The 18,510-nt window shown below is 31.6% G+C and overlaps 1 protein-coding gene across 1 annotated transcript; it reads left to right on the top strand.

Moving 5' to 3' along the window:
* Window positions 1-12,132: 12,132 nt before the first annotated feature.
* Window positions 12,133-16,106, top strand: LOC107953000 (CBL-interacting serine/threonine-protein kinase 9). The gene is made up of 14 exons (XM_016888222.2): window positions 12,133-12,527; window positions 12,831-12,893; window positions 12,995-13,066; window positions 13,192-13,299; window positions 13,406-13,486; window positions 13,709-13,762; window positions 13,855-13,980; window positions 14,059-14,148; window positions 14,309-14,431; window positions 14,650-14,757; window positions 14,898-15,014; window positions 15,132-15,188; window positions 15,487-15,561; window positions 15,684-16,106. Exons 1-14 carry the CDS (start codon window positions 12,336-12,338, stop codon window positions 15,750-15,752), a joined length of 1,335 nt encoding a protein of 444 aa, XP_016743711.2. The 5' UTR covers window positions 12,133-12,335; the 3' UTR covers window positions 15,753-16,106.
* The last annotated feature ends 2,404 nt before the right edge of the window (window positions 16,107-18,510 follow it).

Raw genomic sequence — 18,510 nt, 5'->3', positions numbered from 1 at the left:
TGGGGCAACACATTGCTCGTTGGTTTATGGGATAAAAACGGTATTGAAATCGAGATTCCTTCTCTCCAAGCTTCGATTGAGTCAAGAATTGGATGAAGTAGAAGGATTCAATGAACTTAATTGAAGAAAAGAGGTTGAAAGTTACCCGTCATGGTCAAAACATACCAAAAATGAAAGATACGAGTTTACGACAGAAAGGTTCGTCCTAGAGAATTCCACGAGGGGGACTTGGCATTGAAGATTTCTATACAAAAGGACTTCAGAGGAAAGTGGATCCCAAATTGGGAAGGACTTTATGTAGTAAAGAAAGCCTTCTTGGAGGAGCATTGATATTGACCGTGACGGATGGCAAGAACCTGCCCAATCTGGTGAATTCAAATTTATTCACAGTTAGCAGTTTCAAAAAAAAGGAAAAACACTAAAAAAGAAAAGAAAAAGAAACAAGAGAGGCTAAGGTGAAAACCTGCAAAGGGCGCCTTGAGACCAAAGGGGATTTGAGTTGAAAACCTGAAAAGGGCGGCTCAAATTTGGATCAAAGTGGGGTATACAGTAGTATTGCTATGCCTAAATTAACAATGAAGAAGTATGCTACGTCTGGGGGCATCGACAAAGTGCTCTGGATCCCCTAAATACAGATTGAGCTCAAAGGGGTCCTTAAGAAGTTGGTACAGAGAAGCTTAAGCTACGATATCTGGGGCACCTAGTTCTCTATTTTACCTATTTTGGATTTGATATCTTTGATTATCTTATTATTTTCAAGATACATCTCAATAAATTTCCTTCTTAATTGCATTTGCTATCCTTGGTTAACTTACTTACTTTGAGCTATGTTTCTAGTCCATTGTTATGATCTTTTTCAAGTATTTTGCATTGAAATAATGATTAGTAGACTAATAATACTTTCATAAAAGGAGTTTCGCATAATAATCTGGAAGCTTCTAAATAATACAAGAACCTAAAATGGGACTATTGTTTAAAACTTATCAAGCTTAAAGGTTGGAAATATTTAAGCCCAAATTGAAATTATCTCATTGGGTTTTCTGTCAAAGATATTGGTTGAGCAAAAAGAAAATTACATTGGTGTTATAATCCCGGCAAAGATTAAGCAATATGATTATTCTCGAGAAAAGAAAAATGGTATTCTATATTCAGGCAGATATCAAGCATATACATCTGTTCATTACACTCGAGGAATGGTGTATTAGTCCGAATTGATGAAAGAATCAGGTCATATACTTCTGAGTTGCAGGGAAGGATTTGAAGATGATACAAACCTTAGGTCCCAAAAGTACAGTGAAATAGACCCTGAAATTACAATGGGGCAAACCAATTGAGTAAAGTGAGTTGTTTCTACGAGTTTTGGTTAGAAATGCTAGCCAAGTAGGAAGGCAGCATAATACGATAGTGATAAAACTCTAATGAATAACGAATGATGTCACTTTAAGCGTTTAAAAGGAATCATTCTCATGACATTTCTACATTCATAGCATTCATAGCGTATTTGGTTAGGAGCATCTAATTCATTTTGATTATAGCATTCTAATCAATTTGGCATAAACATAGGCATATGAAACCGAGTTTAAAGGGCATGTTCCCCAGAGGACAGTGCAGTGACATCAGTGAATTTATAGGTTTTATCTTCCTGAGGTAACAGGGAAGCAGATTAAAAATTACAGATCTTATCTCCATGTATCGGCTATGGAGCAGATTTTAGCCACCAGCCTTATCTTTCTGAGGTAGCAAGAGAGCAAGTTGAAGATACAAGTCTTATCTTCCTAAGGTAGCAAGGAAGCAGACTAAAAATTACAAATCTTATCTCCATGTATCGACTATGGAGCAGATAAAAAATGGCGAGTCTTATCTCCATGTATCGGCTATGGAGCAGATTTTAGCCACCAGCCTTATCTCTCTGAGGTAGCAAGAGAGCAGGTTAAAGATACAAGTCTTATCTTCCTGAGGTAGCAAGGAAGCAGACTGAAAATTACAGATCTTATCTCCATGTATCGGCTATGGAGCAGATCAAAAATGGAAAGTCTTATCTCCATGTATTGGCTACAGAGCAGATTTTAGCCACCAGCCTTATCTCTCTGAAGTAGCAAGAGAGCAGGTTGAAAATTGTAGGTCTTAACTCCATGAATCGGCTATGGAGCAGACTGAGAATTACAGATCTTATCTCTATGTATCGGCTATGGAGCAGATCGAAAATGGCGAGTCCTATCTCCATGTCTCAGCTATGGAGCAGATTTTAGCTACCAACCTTATCTCTCTGAGCTAGCAGGAGAACAGGTTGAAAATTACAGGTCTTATCTTCATGTATCAGCTATGGAGCAGACTGAAAAATACAGATCTCCCCTAAACAATAATGGAGCAGATCAAAGACAGCAAGCCTTAACCCCCTAAGCAGTAGGGTAACAGGCTGGAAAATACAGATCTCCCCTAAACAGTAGTGGAGCAGATCGAAGACAGCAAGCCTTAACCCCCTAAGCAGTAAGGTAACAGGCTGGAAAATACAGATCTCCCCTAAACAGTAGTGGAGCAAATCGAAGACAGTAAGCCTTAACCCTCTAAGCAGTAGGGTAATAGGCTAGAAAATTACAGATCTTATCCCTAAACAGTAGTGGAGCAGATTGAAGATAGCAAGCCTTAACCCCCTAAGCAGTAGGGTAACAGGCTGAAAATTACAGATCTTATCTCTCTAAGCAGTAGTGGAGTAGATCGAAGAGGGTGAGCCTTAAGCCCTTAAGTAGTAGGGTAATAGGCTGAAAATTACAGATATTATCTCTCTAAGCAGTAGTGGAGCAGATCGAAGAGGGTAAGCCTTAACCCCCTAAGCAGTAAGGTAACAGGCTGAAAATTACAGATCTTATCTCCCTAAGCAGTAGTGGAACAGATCGAAGACGGTGAACCTTATCCCTCTAAGCAGTGGGGAAACAAGCTGAATTTAGAAATCTTATCTCCCTAAGCAGTAGGGAAACAAGTTGAAAATTACATATCTTATCTCCCTAAGCAGTAGCGGAGCAGATCGAAAACAGTGAGCCTTATCTCCCTGAGTAGTGTGGAGTAGGCTGAAAATTACAGATCTTATCTCCCTAAGCAGTAGTGGAGCAGACTGAAGATTACTAGATTTTATCTCCTTTAAGTTCCAGTGGAGTAGATCGAAGTTACAAATCTCTTCCCCTTGAAACTTTAGTCGAAGATATAAGTTCTACCTTCCTAAAGTTGCAATTGAGGTTACCTGAAGAAAGGAAGCATCAAGAAGTCGAGATTCAGCAGGTCCAGGCAAAATTGGCCCTTTTATAGTCTTTGCTCCATTCTCGTTACACGAAAATGAGCAAAGAGGGGCAGCTGTAATAGGCCAATTTTGGCTTGGGCCCAAAAAAATAATAACCGAAGCCAAAGGATGCAATCGATCGAAAACAAGCCAAAAAGGGCCAAATTGAAAGACAATCATTAAATTGTGGCCAAATCAAAAAGATGAGAAAGCCAAGGGGCTATCAAATTTTGTTGACATGATAAAAGACTAAAAATAGGAAAATATTATTTTTATTTTATTTTATTATTAAATTAGTTAGGCTATTTTTAGTAAACCCCATGTATATAAATATGGGTATTTTGTTCTTTGAAATGGATTGATTACTTTTAGTATTCCTACTTCAATTTGGAATTGGATTATTCTCTCTTTTCCTATTTTCATTGGAATTGAATTATTTTCTTTTCTCTTTCTATTACGTGGGAATTTTGTCCATTTCATTTCAATTTCTTTGTTTTTTCTAAATTCATCCAATTGTTGTTAGCCCTTCTGTTTTTTATTTGTTTTGCAATTAAGTTTTCGTTATTCTTAATTTTTCATTATTCTTAATTTTGGCCCTAAAATTTGTTTTGACTACATTTTGGTCTTCCTTGAAGCTGTGTGTTTTAGAGGGTGAGGATTATTTCCCTTTTGGTCCCTCCTTGTTATTCGCACGTTCAAATTGGTTCATTTTCTTTTATTTATCTTTGATTTGCCCTAGAATTTTGCTTTAAGGTTCGATTTAATCCTTTTTTTATTCTCGCTATTTTATTATCAAATAAGCTAATTTAATATATTATTGCTATTTTTATGTTTCTATTTATATTTATTTTCTTATTCTAATATTATTATTATTTATCTAATTTTATTTATCTATTTATATTTCTACTACTATTATATTTCTATTTATATACTATTATTATTTTCATTATTATTTTTCTTATATATGTTTTTTACTCTTGTTATTAACATTCTATTTACTTATTTTACATTTTTTGTTATTATCTATTTTAACTTTTTATACAATGCTCATTTCAAATTTTTACACATTATTTACTTTAATATTTTCATATATTATGTATTTCAAACTTTTTTTACACATTATATATTTTGAATTGTTTATATATTATTTTTAAAGAGTTTTATATATTATTTTATCTTGAATGGAAAATAATTTAAAAAAAAATTATTTTATATACTTTAGATCGCTTTTATAATCACCCGCGTTTCAAAGAACCCTCTCAACATAAGGAAATATTTCGTGTTTGGGAGTTCGAGGAATCGTGCCTTATCGTGCTGGGTTTCAATTTTTCGTTCAACTAAAATGCGGAATATCCTTTTGAAATTCCATCCATGTTTTTAAAAAAAAATTAAAACGAGGCAACATTTTGTGTTTGGGGGGTTTGGGAGGTCGTGACCAATCGTGCTGGGCTTCGATTTTCCATTCGACTAAAATACAAAATATCCTTTTGAAATTTCATCCATGTTTTCTCAAATTAAAATGAGGCAATGTTGTGTATTTGGAAATTCGATATATCGTGCCCAATCGTGCTGTGTTTCAATTTACAGTTTGGGCCGAATAGCCAAATATCCTTTTTAAAAGTTTTAAGTGCATGTGTTTTGGAAATCCTGAGATGATCTTGTGTCGAGGGTTCGAAATATTGTATCCAATCGTGCTGGATGTAATATTTTATTCCTTCTAAGCGAGAGAATCTCAATATCCAATTCAAGTTATCCAAACGTTTTTAAAGATTGTATTTTAAAATCTTTTCAAATTTTTAACATTAGGACGTTAATCGATCAATACAGTACCAATTTTGGGCGTTGCGAGGGTGTTAATCCTTCTTCGCGCATAACTGACTCCCGAATCCGTCTTTTAGTTTTTCGTAGACCAAAAACGTTGTTTTAATAAACCAAAATGTTTTATTAAAATGATCGACCACAGGGTGACCCGATCACACCTAAACAAAAAAGATTGGTGGCGACTCCATACCTTGTTTAAAAGTCGATCCCTGTTTTCCAAAATAAAAATGGTTTCGACACATTTCTTTACCTTGAAGCTTCTCATAATACAAATCATTTTTCTTTTTCTCTTTCACTTGAAATGTGATGTTCCTATACATCATACTTCATCAATTACTTTCTATCTCTACTATTTCAATTAAAATTCCCATATCATGCCTTTCAATTATAACATTTTTTAACAAAACTCATAAAAATACAAGTAAAGTGATATGAAAACTTACCTCTTTTGACAAGAATGTCTTCTCTTATGCTTTTCTTCCATTTCTTTATCAACTTCATCACTATTCTTCTCTTCTTTTATAATTTTCTTCACTTACATCTACTAATTTCTTGCTTCTAAATTATGGAACATATTCTCTAGTATCTCTACTTCATTTTTTTTTCTTTATTGTTTATGGAAATTCCCAAGAATTTTGGGTGAAATAATAGGATTTCATAACAAAAGACTAAATTGTAAAGAAATCAAAATTTCTCTCTTCCTCCTTTGATATCAATTTTTTTGTAATAAATTATTAATAAATATCTAATTAAATTATATTAATATAATATTTTATTAATTAAAAAAAAATCACCAACATAATCATTACATTCTAGAATTATCTCTTGCTAATTATCTTTCAAAATTCCATTCTTGAATCATCACTTAATTTGGTAAAATTGGGATTTAGTCTCTCATATTTCCTTCACTTATTCAATGTGGTCCTTATTAATCCATTTTCTTTATTTTCTAGAGCCTTCCACCCTTAAGATATTTTCACTATTGGCCCTTCAAATTTTTTATATTTATACTTTAACCTCTCACATGTTAAATATTTATACTTAGACCACATAACTTTTCATATTTTTATGATTTAGTCCCTAGCTCAAATTAATATTTCACAACATTTTTCTTATTCATTTTTCTCTAACATCCCTTATCCTTTACTTTCTTTATATCTTATTTCACTAAAAATCTATCTCATATCATTTTCGACCAAAAGATTTTGGGGATGTTACACTAATAGTTTTTACATTGCTTTTTCCCCAAATATTTAGAGAAGATAGAACTTGATTTGTTGAATGCTATTTAACTTTATAATATTTCGAAGAAAGAATGCTATTTAACTTTATAATATTCCGAAGAAAGAATGTTAGTATTACCCCTTTGAAATGATAATAATGTCAACATTTTTATTCATTATTAAAGCAATCCAAATAAATCTAATGCACAGGTTGAGGAAGGTAACCCAAATGCACTTATACTAGATGAATCCTCCATATTTTCAAGCTTTGCTAAATTGTCTACAATGTAATAGATGGTTGATCTACAATTACCACTCCAAACGTAAGTATTAAGCAGTTAGAAACTTGAAAACAACTATCACACAAACTTGTTTTAGAAAATTAGTTCTTCAATCCTCTATAATCTTTGTAACATAGGTTTTTTTTCTAAATTGCAGGTAAAAAAATATAGTTATCAAACAAACAAAAAAATGCAAGTAAAAGAGGGAAGCCTTACTTGAAGTAGCAATAAAGACAGCGTCGTCGTGGTTGTCGATGGCGGTAGGGTGGCCGATGGGTTATATTGGCAGGTGGGCTCATCAAAAAGGGTGGGGTCATGATTAGGGGTGATATAAGTTTGGTGTGGTCAGGTTTTTTAAAATTTTTGAATCGTCCATTGTAATTTGGTTTCGCTCAATTCTTAATTTTTCCATATTAATTTTTTGTTTTGATTTTTACACCTATTTTAATCAAATGACCTTTGTTTTATGGCTTTCGAATATTATTTGACAAAATTTCAATGTCTTTTTCATAAATATTTCTTAAAAAAATTTAAAAACTTTTAAATTATTTTCATTATTTTAAATATAAAATATTTGTTTTTATATCATAAAAAATTAAAATTAATTATATATTAAATAAAGAATAAATTTTGGTTCGGTTTCGTGTAACCGCTGCAACAACTCAATTTTAGTCGGTGTCGAAAAATGTAGTTCTGAAATCAAATTCTGTAAATTTAGTCATTGAAATTATGAATAGAAGTATTACATATTTAGTATTAAAACATATTATTGAATTGTTGAATAATTAGATCGAGAAAGTCATTAATTATAGTACAAAAACTAAATTGTAAAAGTACAATCGTTATTGAATTTTAATTTTAAAAAAATGTTATAACATAGATAGTAAGGTGTGATTATTTCATCCATTCACCGTTAATAAAGAAAGTTAATTATATATAAGAATCATTTAATTAAGTTAAGTAAATTTAATTAATTTACTAATCTAAGTATACATTATAAGTGAGAGGGAGAGAGATGAAAGTTATCATCTTTCTTTTTATTGTTTTCGTCCCAACTTGAAGAAAAAAAAGAAAAAAGAAAGAAAGTTGTTTTTCATTTCATCATTTTGGTCCCAAAACTAACAAGGTAATCAAGTCTTTTCTTTGACAATTTTTTATAGATTTTATATTAGTTAAGCTTAGTTTACTTACCCATTTGAAATTCAAATTATCAAGTTAAATATGAGTTGTCGTTAATGGATATTTGATGAAATCAAACTTGTTAGTGATGAGATTGGGAACAATATGTTTATATTATGATAGGAATAAATTAGAATGTATGAAAAGTGATGGATTTTATTAGAAATTCAACTAAGTCTTATACTTAATTTTATGATATTATGGACTAAATTGAATAAATTAAAAGTTGTTAAGAAATTATGTTATAGATTAAAAGTCCAAGTCCCCTAGTAAATAAATATAAAATCAGATTTTGATTCAATGCTAATTATTGAAAGATATGAGCATTTTGATATAGGGACTAAGATGAATCTGTTGTGTTTTCATGTATTTGTGTGAAACTAATATTATTTATGTTACAAAATTTATCATACGTAGCTAAAGACGACGTTGGCCCATCTTGAGATAAAGCAAAGGTGAAAGCCGTAGACGAGTAACCTATTTTGGTTTGTGCTTTCATGATTGGTTTTTAATACATAGTTTGATCAGTGTTAAATTGATTAAGGTAATATTTATATGCTTGCCTCATGAAAGGTGAGTAAATTTATACTATGATTAAATTATAGACTGTGATGAAGGTATAAAGTTGTATATATGATGATATGCATATGATGTTTTGTTGCAAAATGTGAATATGAGATGTATGTGTTAGGTAAGATAAGAAAACATGATAAAGTTATGTAAAATATTTGAATATGACATGAAACTACTATACAATGACTTGTGACATGAGAAGTATATATGCTTTGAGATAGTGAATACCCTAATAATGGTCTTGGATTGAGTCAAGTATAATTGACATGCCATGGGATTAGTGTACGAGGTTTACTTTGGTTCATATTGATGAGGTGCGAGCGCACATTCTACTTCAGACATATTGATGAGGTGCTAGGCACATTTATGTGTACTACTTTGGTTTACACCAATGAGGTGCAAAGTGCAATATACTTTAGGCATACCAATGATGTATTGAGTGCCAGTCATATTGGTGTGATGGTTGGATGATTTATATATTCATTTGGGTTAGTTTCCGGTTAATAGGGATTATAAACAATTGAAATTGATAAATGATATTGAATGTTGAATGTTGACTTTGAATTTGTATATGAATATTATAGCATTGATAGTAGCATGTGAAAGACCAAACGGTACGATTATTACAAGCCTTTTCGCTACGGTTATAAAATGAATCAACGGATTCAATAATGAAATGAGAAAGTGAAATTGTTCATATGATATGCCTTAATTTATATGTAATTGAGATGATATTGTAGATGGAATCAAATGTTGATATGTGACATGAAAATAAGCATTGAAGCATGATATTAAAAGCATGAGACAAGAAATGTAAACATGATTTAAGTTATGGTTGAATTTCATATTAAATGTACATTTTTATTTTGGTTATAATTGATTATTGTTTTGAATCACGTTAACACCATTAAGCTTCATTTCTCATCGTATGGTTTTGTTTGTTTCCTTGTGAAGATTTCAGATAAAAGCTTAGTAGACTTGAAGTCAAGCATCCAATTTCTCCTACTTAGCTTAAAAGTCACCTCATGTTATTTTATATGTATATAAGTGTTTTGAGTCTTATGGCATGTACCTAGGTTGGTTAGTATGTTCATAAGTTAATATTCAGTACTTTTGCCATTATGACCTATAAAGTTTTAAAGGTTAAGTTTTATTCTTTGATTAGCAATTATTATATGTTTGTTTATATAAGTTTGAATGTTTTAGTTAATAGGTTAAATCTTAATGCTTTGGATAATATGATCTAATGGTGTTTGATTGTGTTTACATGTGTTAATTTAGTGATTTTGCATTGGTGTAATATTTAGGGATGCTTTAGGTACAATTAGGTGAATTTTGAATGTTTGAAAATGTGCATTTTAGGTCATTTAATAATTAAGTCTCGAGACAATAAGAGTATGTCTTGAGACTGTTAGAACAAATATTTAGCTTATTATGCATTCAATTAATGTCTTGAGACATGTCAAATTGGTCTCGAGACAAACTAATTTAGGTCTTGAGACTAGTGGGTTTTGTCTCGAGACAAGAGCACATTGAAGCTAGATAACTCTTGCCCTGCTCCAGGTCTCGAGACAAGAACTCCTTGCCTCGAGACTTGCAAACAATGAAGCTGAAATAGAAAAATATAAGAGGCCTGTGTTGAGACCCAGTCTCAAGACTTGATGACTTTTGTCTCGATTCATAAGCTTCATTATCTCGAGAAATATAAACATTGAAGCAAATTTTCAAATTTTTTTATGAGTCTTGTCTCGAGACATATTGTTAAAACTTGACAAAAAGAATTTGGATTCGATTCCTAATCTTGTATTAGACTCTTCCTAAATTCTAATTGACTAGATTAAATATATGTATTTATGTGATTTAACTTTATGGATTTTTAATATTGATTGATATGAGTTGCTTTGGCAACATAACGTGATATTTCACATTTGAATCCAACGATCGGATCGAGTGCAGTGTGTCACAACCACAACTTTTGAACTTGCATTTTGTAAACCATCCAAATACCCTCGTTCAGATCAATGTTCAATGTGGTCGATTTTTTTATCAGCCCTAGTCATGTTCATGGTTCATTGTCGTTGTTGTTGGATTCCCTCTTCTTAAAGATGATTCAAATGTTAATGGTACCAATATTGAAATTTCAAGTTACAAATAAACCCCAAAAAAGTGTTTTGGACTAATTATAGAGAAGTCCCTAGCTTTAATTAAAAGTAAAAAAAAAATATCAAGTCAATTCGTTGATTAATGAAAATTTTAACGGTAATGAAAAATTTAAATAATTATCTGAATTAAAGTGATTAAATTAATAAAAAAATTTAAATGATGAAAATAAAAATATACTATTTAAGATGATGTGCTGTGGCTTATCCTAAAAACAAATAAATTGTAACAGGGATTCAAAATTTAAGCGTGATCATTATATTTATGGATATTTTTATTTGGATTTGACTCCTGCCATATTACGCTATAATTTGTTATTTGTTGAATTACAATGTTAATGGCACAGTACAGTTTGTCTTTTAAGGATACCTGTGCTTTGTCCCTGGTTAGGGTGTAATCAATCAAATCCACTTAATTTAATTAATTGGTTGATTAATCGATTTAATTTGATTGGAAGTTGGTTAATGATTTTTTAGAAATTTAATTATCAATTAATTTAGTTCGAAATTAGGTAATTAATCGAACTTAATAATTAATAATATAAATTATATGTAATTTTAATTCGGTTAACCGACCGAATTAACCGAAATCTTTCGGTTTGGTTGTTTAAAAGATTAAAAAGTTCGATTAATTCAGTTAATACTAATTCAGTTCAATTCGGTGCCTAGACATGATGATGGGTCGGGCTGAGAAAGTGGAAGAGTTTAAATAAAAATATAGGTCTGAAAAATAGACTTGGACAAAAAAATGAGGCCTGTTTTCTAAACCGATCGAGTCTTGGGTAAGCTTTTTTGGCCTTAGCTTGGCCCGAATTTGCAAAAATATAAAAAAAACTGCTGCTTTTGTTGCTGTCTTCATTATTTTTGTTGTTGTTTTGTCATAGTTCTGGTGCTATTTCGCTATTATATTACAACTATTTTATTGTTATTGTTTGAATATTGTATAACTCTTATTTTATTATTATTATTTTAGAGGTATTTGTTTACTAAGTTGCAACTATCTTAGGGTTATTTAAGTGTAAATAATTTTTTTTAAAAATTTATACATGTTATAAAATAAAGAGAGATAGAGAGTGTAAAGAACAAAAAAAATATGGGAAGTAATAGAAAATATATTTTATTGATCAATGGGATCAATATAATACTTGTTCAAAATTTTTATTTGTAAGCATAAAAAGTATAAATGAAATAGACATTTACTTAATAATATATTCATAACAATACATTTATTTTAATGTTTGTACTTGTAGTATATTTGATGTATTTTATTTCTAAAATTTATTTTTATATAAAAATTTTAATATAAACGGGCTGAATTGAACTTAAATTTTAACATTTTTACGTGAATTAAAATTGAACAAAATTTTAACTCAGGCCGAATCAAACTTAAAAACCCGCATAAAATTATATTAAGATCCGACGGGGGTCATCTTCACCTCTAATCGTGCCCCTCTGCCCTAAAAAGAATAAAACAAATATCAGGTGTAAATAGGAGAGACAGATGGGTAAAATTACGAAGGCCACGGAAGGGACACGGTAAAACTAAATCGGATCCACGTCATCAGCGGTGGACCCCAGCCTCCCAAAAAGTGCAAATAAATAAATGGCATCATAAACATCGTCATCAATATCATTTTGATTCAAACAGCCATCCTCCTTCCCCTCTCCCTCTCCCTCTCCCTCTCCCTTCTCCCATTTGTTTTCCTTCACATTCCTCTCACCGTTTTCGGCCGGGCTTGCAATTTTGATTTAAAAGAAAACCATCTTGAAAATCAGTAACGAAAGGAAATTGAAATCGGATCGAAGGGTTGAGGGCGAGAGGAGAAGAATGAGCACTAAGAAGAAAACATCGCAGGGTCACTTGAGTAGAACACGCATAGGAAAGTACAAGCTGGGAAGAACCCTGGGTGAGGGGAGTTTCGCAAAGGTCAAGTTCGCTGAGAATGTCGAGACCGGCCAGTGTGTGGCGATCAAAATCATGGATCGTGATCAAGTTCTACGTCACCGTATGGTCGAACAGGTGATCTCCCTTTCTAATGTCCCACCATGCATATTTTAAAACAACATTAAATTTAAAAACAAAAAATTGCATTTCAGTTATCTCCCTCCGCCGCCAATAAACATGGGGTCTCACGTAAACTTTACTACGGAAACAGGGAACCACGTGGGACCATGTTTAATGTGGGGGTCTATAGGTCAAACGTTGGATTAAATCGAATCTGGGTTCATGATTAAATATGTTCGCCTGTTTCATATTCAATCATTAATATTTTCGTTTCTTTGTTTTTTTCTCTTTTAATGATTGCAATTTTATTCGGGGCAGATAAAAAACGAAATCTCAACGATGAAGCTCATCAAGCATCCCAATGTCATTAAAATATTTGAGGTAAATGAAACTAATGTCTGCAATTATGGTGTTTGGTTTACTCTGCTTTGCATTGTTGATAAGATTTTTTTTTTTACTTTAATTTTGCTTCTAATGCATAGGTTATGGCGAGCAAGACAAAGATTTACATCGTGATCGAGTTCGTTAATGGTGGCGAGCTCTTCGACAAAATTGTAAGGACTTGTTGGGCATTTATAGTTAAATGAAGATGAAGCAAATGTTATATAAATTCGCTCATTGAGTTTCTATTCGCAATAGCTGTTTATTGTTTAAAGTAATAAATCTTTGATATTTATAGGCCAGGCACGGGAGACTCAAAGAAGATGAGGCTAGAAGCTATTTCCAGCAGCTTATTAATGCTGTTGATTACTGCCACAGTAGAGGCGTCTACCATAGAGATTTGAAGGTTCAGCTTCAATTAACTGATTGATGACTGCTTAAAAGCTTTCCACTTTGGAACTTGGGTTTTGCTTCCTGATTCATATGTGACATGTTCATTTCATTTTTTGCAGCCAGAAAATCTTCTTTTGGACTCCTATGGTGTTCTTAAAATTTCAGACTTTGGATTGAGTGCTTTCTCACAGCAAGTTCGGGTAAGCATTTACTCATTTGCTAGGATGGTTTCTCGATACAAAAAGTTATAATATAATAGCCACAGGTGAAAGCTTTTAGTTGGCAATTGAGATTATGTAAATGCTAAATATCAATTAAGAAGGAAAAGAAAAAGGGAAAAACTGTCTTTTGTTTTAGTGTAATCTTTCTTTTTCTTTAATATGGTATAGATGCAAACCTTTCTAACATTTTTTGGAATGTAGGAGGATGGATTGCTTCACACTGCATGTGGCACTCCAAATTATGTTTCTCCAGAGGTATTCCATCATGACTTTATTGAGACAATAAGCTTTAATGCTGCCACTTTTTGTTCACTCTGTTTCCTCTTACCTCCCATTTTTCTTGACAGGTACTTAAGGATAAGGGTTATGATGGAAAATCATCTGATATTTGGTCTTGTGGAGTTATTCTGTTTGTACTTATGGCTGGTTATTTGCCTTTTGATGAGCCAAACCTTATAACCTTGTATAACAAAGTGAGTATTCCCAGAATTGGCTTCTCTATTTAGATGAGAACTTCACTAAAACTTTTGGTACATCTTGATGAAATTCAGATTGGGAAGGCCGATTTCACTTGTCCGTCATGGCTTTCACCTGGTGCAAAGAAATTCATAAAGCGTATTCTTGATCCAAACCCTCTTACAGTAAGTTCAGAATTCAGTCATGCTTTGAGACTTACAGAATGATAATAAGAATATTAAGCAATTAACTTCCTTTTATCTCTTTCTTTTGTTTTTTTAAACACTGTAACTTCTTATAGTTGAACATGCTCTCGGTTGAAACACTGGACATTATTTGTTGCAGCGTATAACTATCCATGATATCTTAAACGATGAATGGTTCAAGAAAGGGTACAAACCACCCAAATTTGAGGAGGAAGAGGATGTAAATCTTGATGATGTAGATGCAGCTTTTAATGACTCAAGGGTAAGACATTTTTGTCATGTGCCTGCTTTGTTTCTCTAGGAAATGAGGTTTATATAAGCATAATCTCTTAAAATAGCATATTATTATATTTTAGGTCTATAGACTTAAGTTGTTATCTAAAACTGGACCGGTGTGTTTGCAGATAATCTACTTAGAGTGAAATGGTAATAAGAGAATGAATTTCATCCTATGATACTAATCATTTGTTTATTTTGCAGGAACACTTTGTAACAGAAAGGAAAGAGAAGCCCGAGTTCTTGAATGCTTTTGAGTTTATCTCTAGGTCTCAAAGCTTTAGCCTTGACAAGTTGTTTGAGAAGCCTACGGTATGTAATTGAAGAACTTGAAGAACTCCCTGCATTAAATGTTCTTAGTCTGGATCTCCTGTTTCCATTTTGTAAAATACGAAATTTCTTTTGTAGCTAAGTGTTTCTTTCTTCTTTGTTGGTTTGAATTGAAACAACAGGGTCATGTGAAGCGAGAAACCCGTTTTGCTTCCCATTGTCCTCCTAATGAAATCATCTCCAAAATTGAGGAAGCTGCAAAGCCTCTGGGGTTTAACGTTCACAAGCAAAACTACAAGGTTCGGTTTATACTCATTCAATATGCTTGTTCTGATTTTGATGATATGATATGAGTTTTCAACTGTTACAATTTCTTTTTCAACTCTCAAATATTTGATACATTCATATTGTCACAGATGAAGTTGAAAGGTGACAAAAGTGGGAGAAAGGGCCAACTTTCAGTGGCCACCGAGGTACTCTTTTAAGTTATATTGAAAACAATTGAAGTTTACTGTTGATTGATTAGTTAAATTACAGTCTAGATCATTTTTGCATGATATAATAGTCTCAAGCCTATTTTCTAAACTCCCATTGGAAGGATTTTAAGAGTCTATGCTCGAGACTCATCCCCTTGAATGATACTGTTCTATTAAAATATTAGCACATGGTTTTAATCTTTGACAATCCTCTATCTATCCAAAAGTAACCCCTTGAAGAGCTTAAAACCACTAGAAAGAGAAACATGGAAAACATGACACTTTTGAATCTCAGGTGTTTGAGGTGGCTCCCTGCTTACATATGATAGAGCTCCGGAAAACCGGGGGTGACACATTGGAGTTTCACAAGGTATACTTTCATTTAATTTCCTTCCCCTACGTAATGGAACTATGAATGGATGGTTAGATGCCTTTATTGTGAAGCTTTCTTAAGTTCAACTCCATGTATTAATTCATCATTTAATACGACAGTTCTACAAACAATTTTCATCGGGATTGAAAGATGTGGTCTGGAAAGCTGAAGACATTGCTGAGGAGTAAAAATGATCTGATATATCTATCACCACACATCATGCATCTGTTGTTGTATTGAAATGAACCAAACGGGGATTTTTGAGCAACTAAATTGGGTGGTGCAGGCCATGATGAAGAAAAACTGTCTTGCTTGGTTCCATGTTCATCTTTTGCGCTCTAGCCAAGCAATGAATGATGTTGGTGATTTCTGTTATTGGTTGGGCCTTTGGGGGCTTAAGAAAAGAGTTCATTTTTGTTTCCTTAGGAAGAAACCAATTTCATTGAAATTTTGCATTCATTAGATGGAGTAAATGCAGTATTTAGAGACGGTCTTCTTTATATTTTTAAATCTTTAAATAAAGTTATTGCGATTTCAAATAATTGTCTGAGTCCAAAATTGGCATCTTAGGTTTCTCTCAAGTTATAGCTGAAAAGGTCCATCACCAAATCATATTCTACCACTCATGAAATTAATACACCAAAAACAAATTATGAAATATAAAAACGCAAGTGAAAGAAAGGTCTATATATTTTGGGACAATTTACTTATACTGATGTAACTGATATAGTTTTACAATTTTTTCCTAAAATTTGACATAAATTTAATTATTAAAATAATTGCAAAACCAAGTCGTCCTATAAATTTGATAATAAATAAATATACATCCCGCGAGACTTAAAAAATAACCATAATAAATATAAAAATATTTATTTAAACCTAAATAAAAATCAACTTATTTCTCGTTTTCATCTCCTTCCCTACTATATAAACATCACTCCTTTAAAACGATTCAATATAAACTATCCGTGCAATTCAAATTTGTTGAAACATTCTACTTGAGTCAGAATTTTAGAATAAATATAAAATTTTATGTTTTAACTTAAAACAACTTAATGGGGCTGCTTATAGATAAACATTAAAATTATATATAAATTTTGGTTTAATGTGTAATTTAATGTATAAATTTTAATTTGGTATAATTATATACATGAAATATTGATTGTTGTTCAAATGTATGTATACAACTCTAATTTTGATTAAATTGTACACATTTAAAGATATAAATACATCAATTTATTTTTATATTGAATAAATTTAATTGTTTGTATATGTATGTTAACGTAAAATGATGTTATACTAATTATTATGTTTGTGATTTCTGAAAATTGAATCAAATCAATATTTAATGTATAAAATGTACAAAATCAAAATTAATATAATAACATTGCACATTGGACCAAAATTCATGCGTAGATTTCAACTTTTCCCTTATTTGATATTCAGGATGTATCAAACATATTTTCCAATTTAATAGTATAGAACTAGATAGAGTTAGAACCGTAAAACTCTAATATGAGCTGTCATGCCAAATTTTCAAGAATAAATTAAAAACAAAACTAAATACGAAAGCATACCTGATCTATCAATTTCTTGAAATCATCGAATCTTGTGGTTTTGATCTTCCAAATTAACACACAAGTATTTTAAAAAATGTGACTCTCTTTTCTAAAGGTAGGCTATCAAAAAAGTTACACATGTGTAATTTGGAGACCATAACCCTAATATATAACTTTTGCATATTAAACTTAATTTCTAATTAGCTCATCATCAATTAGAAATTAGTGATCAGAGTATCTACACATATTTGACCCAATGCTTTATTTAATAATTGAAATCCAATAAACTTTAACCAAATTATATCACTTTAAATTTGGGCTAACATTTTATGATAGTAAATAATAAAATGTAATTATTCTTATTATATATGTGATATCCATATTTTCTCGACAATCTCCCACTTGGATCATATATATATAATAATTACCTTATAATTACATGTCATTATATAACCTTATGAATTCAAAACCTTACTATCATATCCAAAAGGTATTTTGAACAATTTTGTCCATTAATTATGTTAACATAGAACCAAAATGACTTTTGTTGCATATATCATAACTAAATCCATCTATGATCACGTATATTAATATAACCAAATGGCATAGATCAAGTAGGGATGTGTAGCATGGAAATTACATGCAAGGGATCTAAATACACCTATTCCCAACTGGTCCTCCTTAAACTTTAATGAGATCAAGCCTTACCAAAATTAGAGTGTGAATAAACCAAATAAGCCTTATTTCTGCATAAAATACCTTAAAAATCGTAAACTAAAATAACCAAAAAAGCGTCTATAATAAAAAAGACATTTAAAATTACAAACTCCCACTAAAACTGAATATATCAAAATGATATTACTCTCATCTGAGTAGTGTGCTCATAGTAACCTCGAGTGGTAGTCTTTTAGTAAGCAGATCCGTAATCATGGAGTTTGTCCCAATATGCTTTATAACATTTGGCTACTCCGGACTCTTTCTTTAACTAGGAATTTAAAGTTTATGTGTTTTGACTTTGATGTGCCATTGTTGTTATTGGAATATAGGATTGCAATTTATTGTCACAATTACACTTCAGTGACAAAATTTTGCACCGATATTCCATAAAATCGGAGCATGTATACATGATAATATCTAACTTATTAGACCTTTGGTATGTGAGCATGAAATGTTTTGTTTTCTAAAAATAATGTATGAATCATTTGGTTGTTTTCCAAGGATCCATACCCGAATTGCTTAAATATTTGCTCAACATCCCAACAATTTGCGCAAATCTAAATGCGTACAAACTTGAACATACATTAGATTTCCCACAACTAAAATGTAGGAAATCTTATGCACTTTCATAATCTCAAAATCATTCATGAAGCATTGAGTGAGACTATTC

The sequence above is a fragment of the Gossypium hirsutum genome, chromosome A07 (assembly GCF_007990345.1).
Source record: "Gossypium hirsutum isolate 1008001.06 chromosome A07, Gossypium_hirsutum_v2.1, whole genome shotgun sequence".
Lineage (NCBI taxonomy): Eukaryota > Viridiplantae > Streptophyta > Magnoliopsida > Malvales > Malvaceae > Gossypium > Gossypium hirsutum.
Note: the sequence above shows the minus strand (reverse complement) of the source record. Positions and strands in the feature narration are given on the sequence as shown.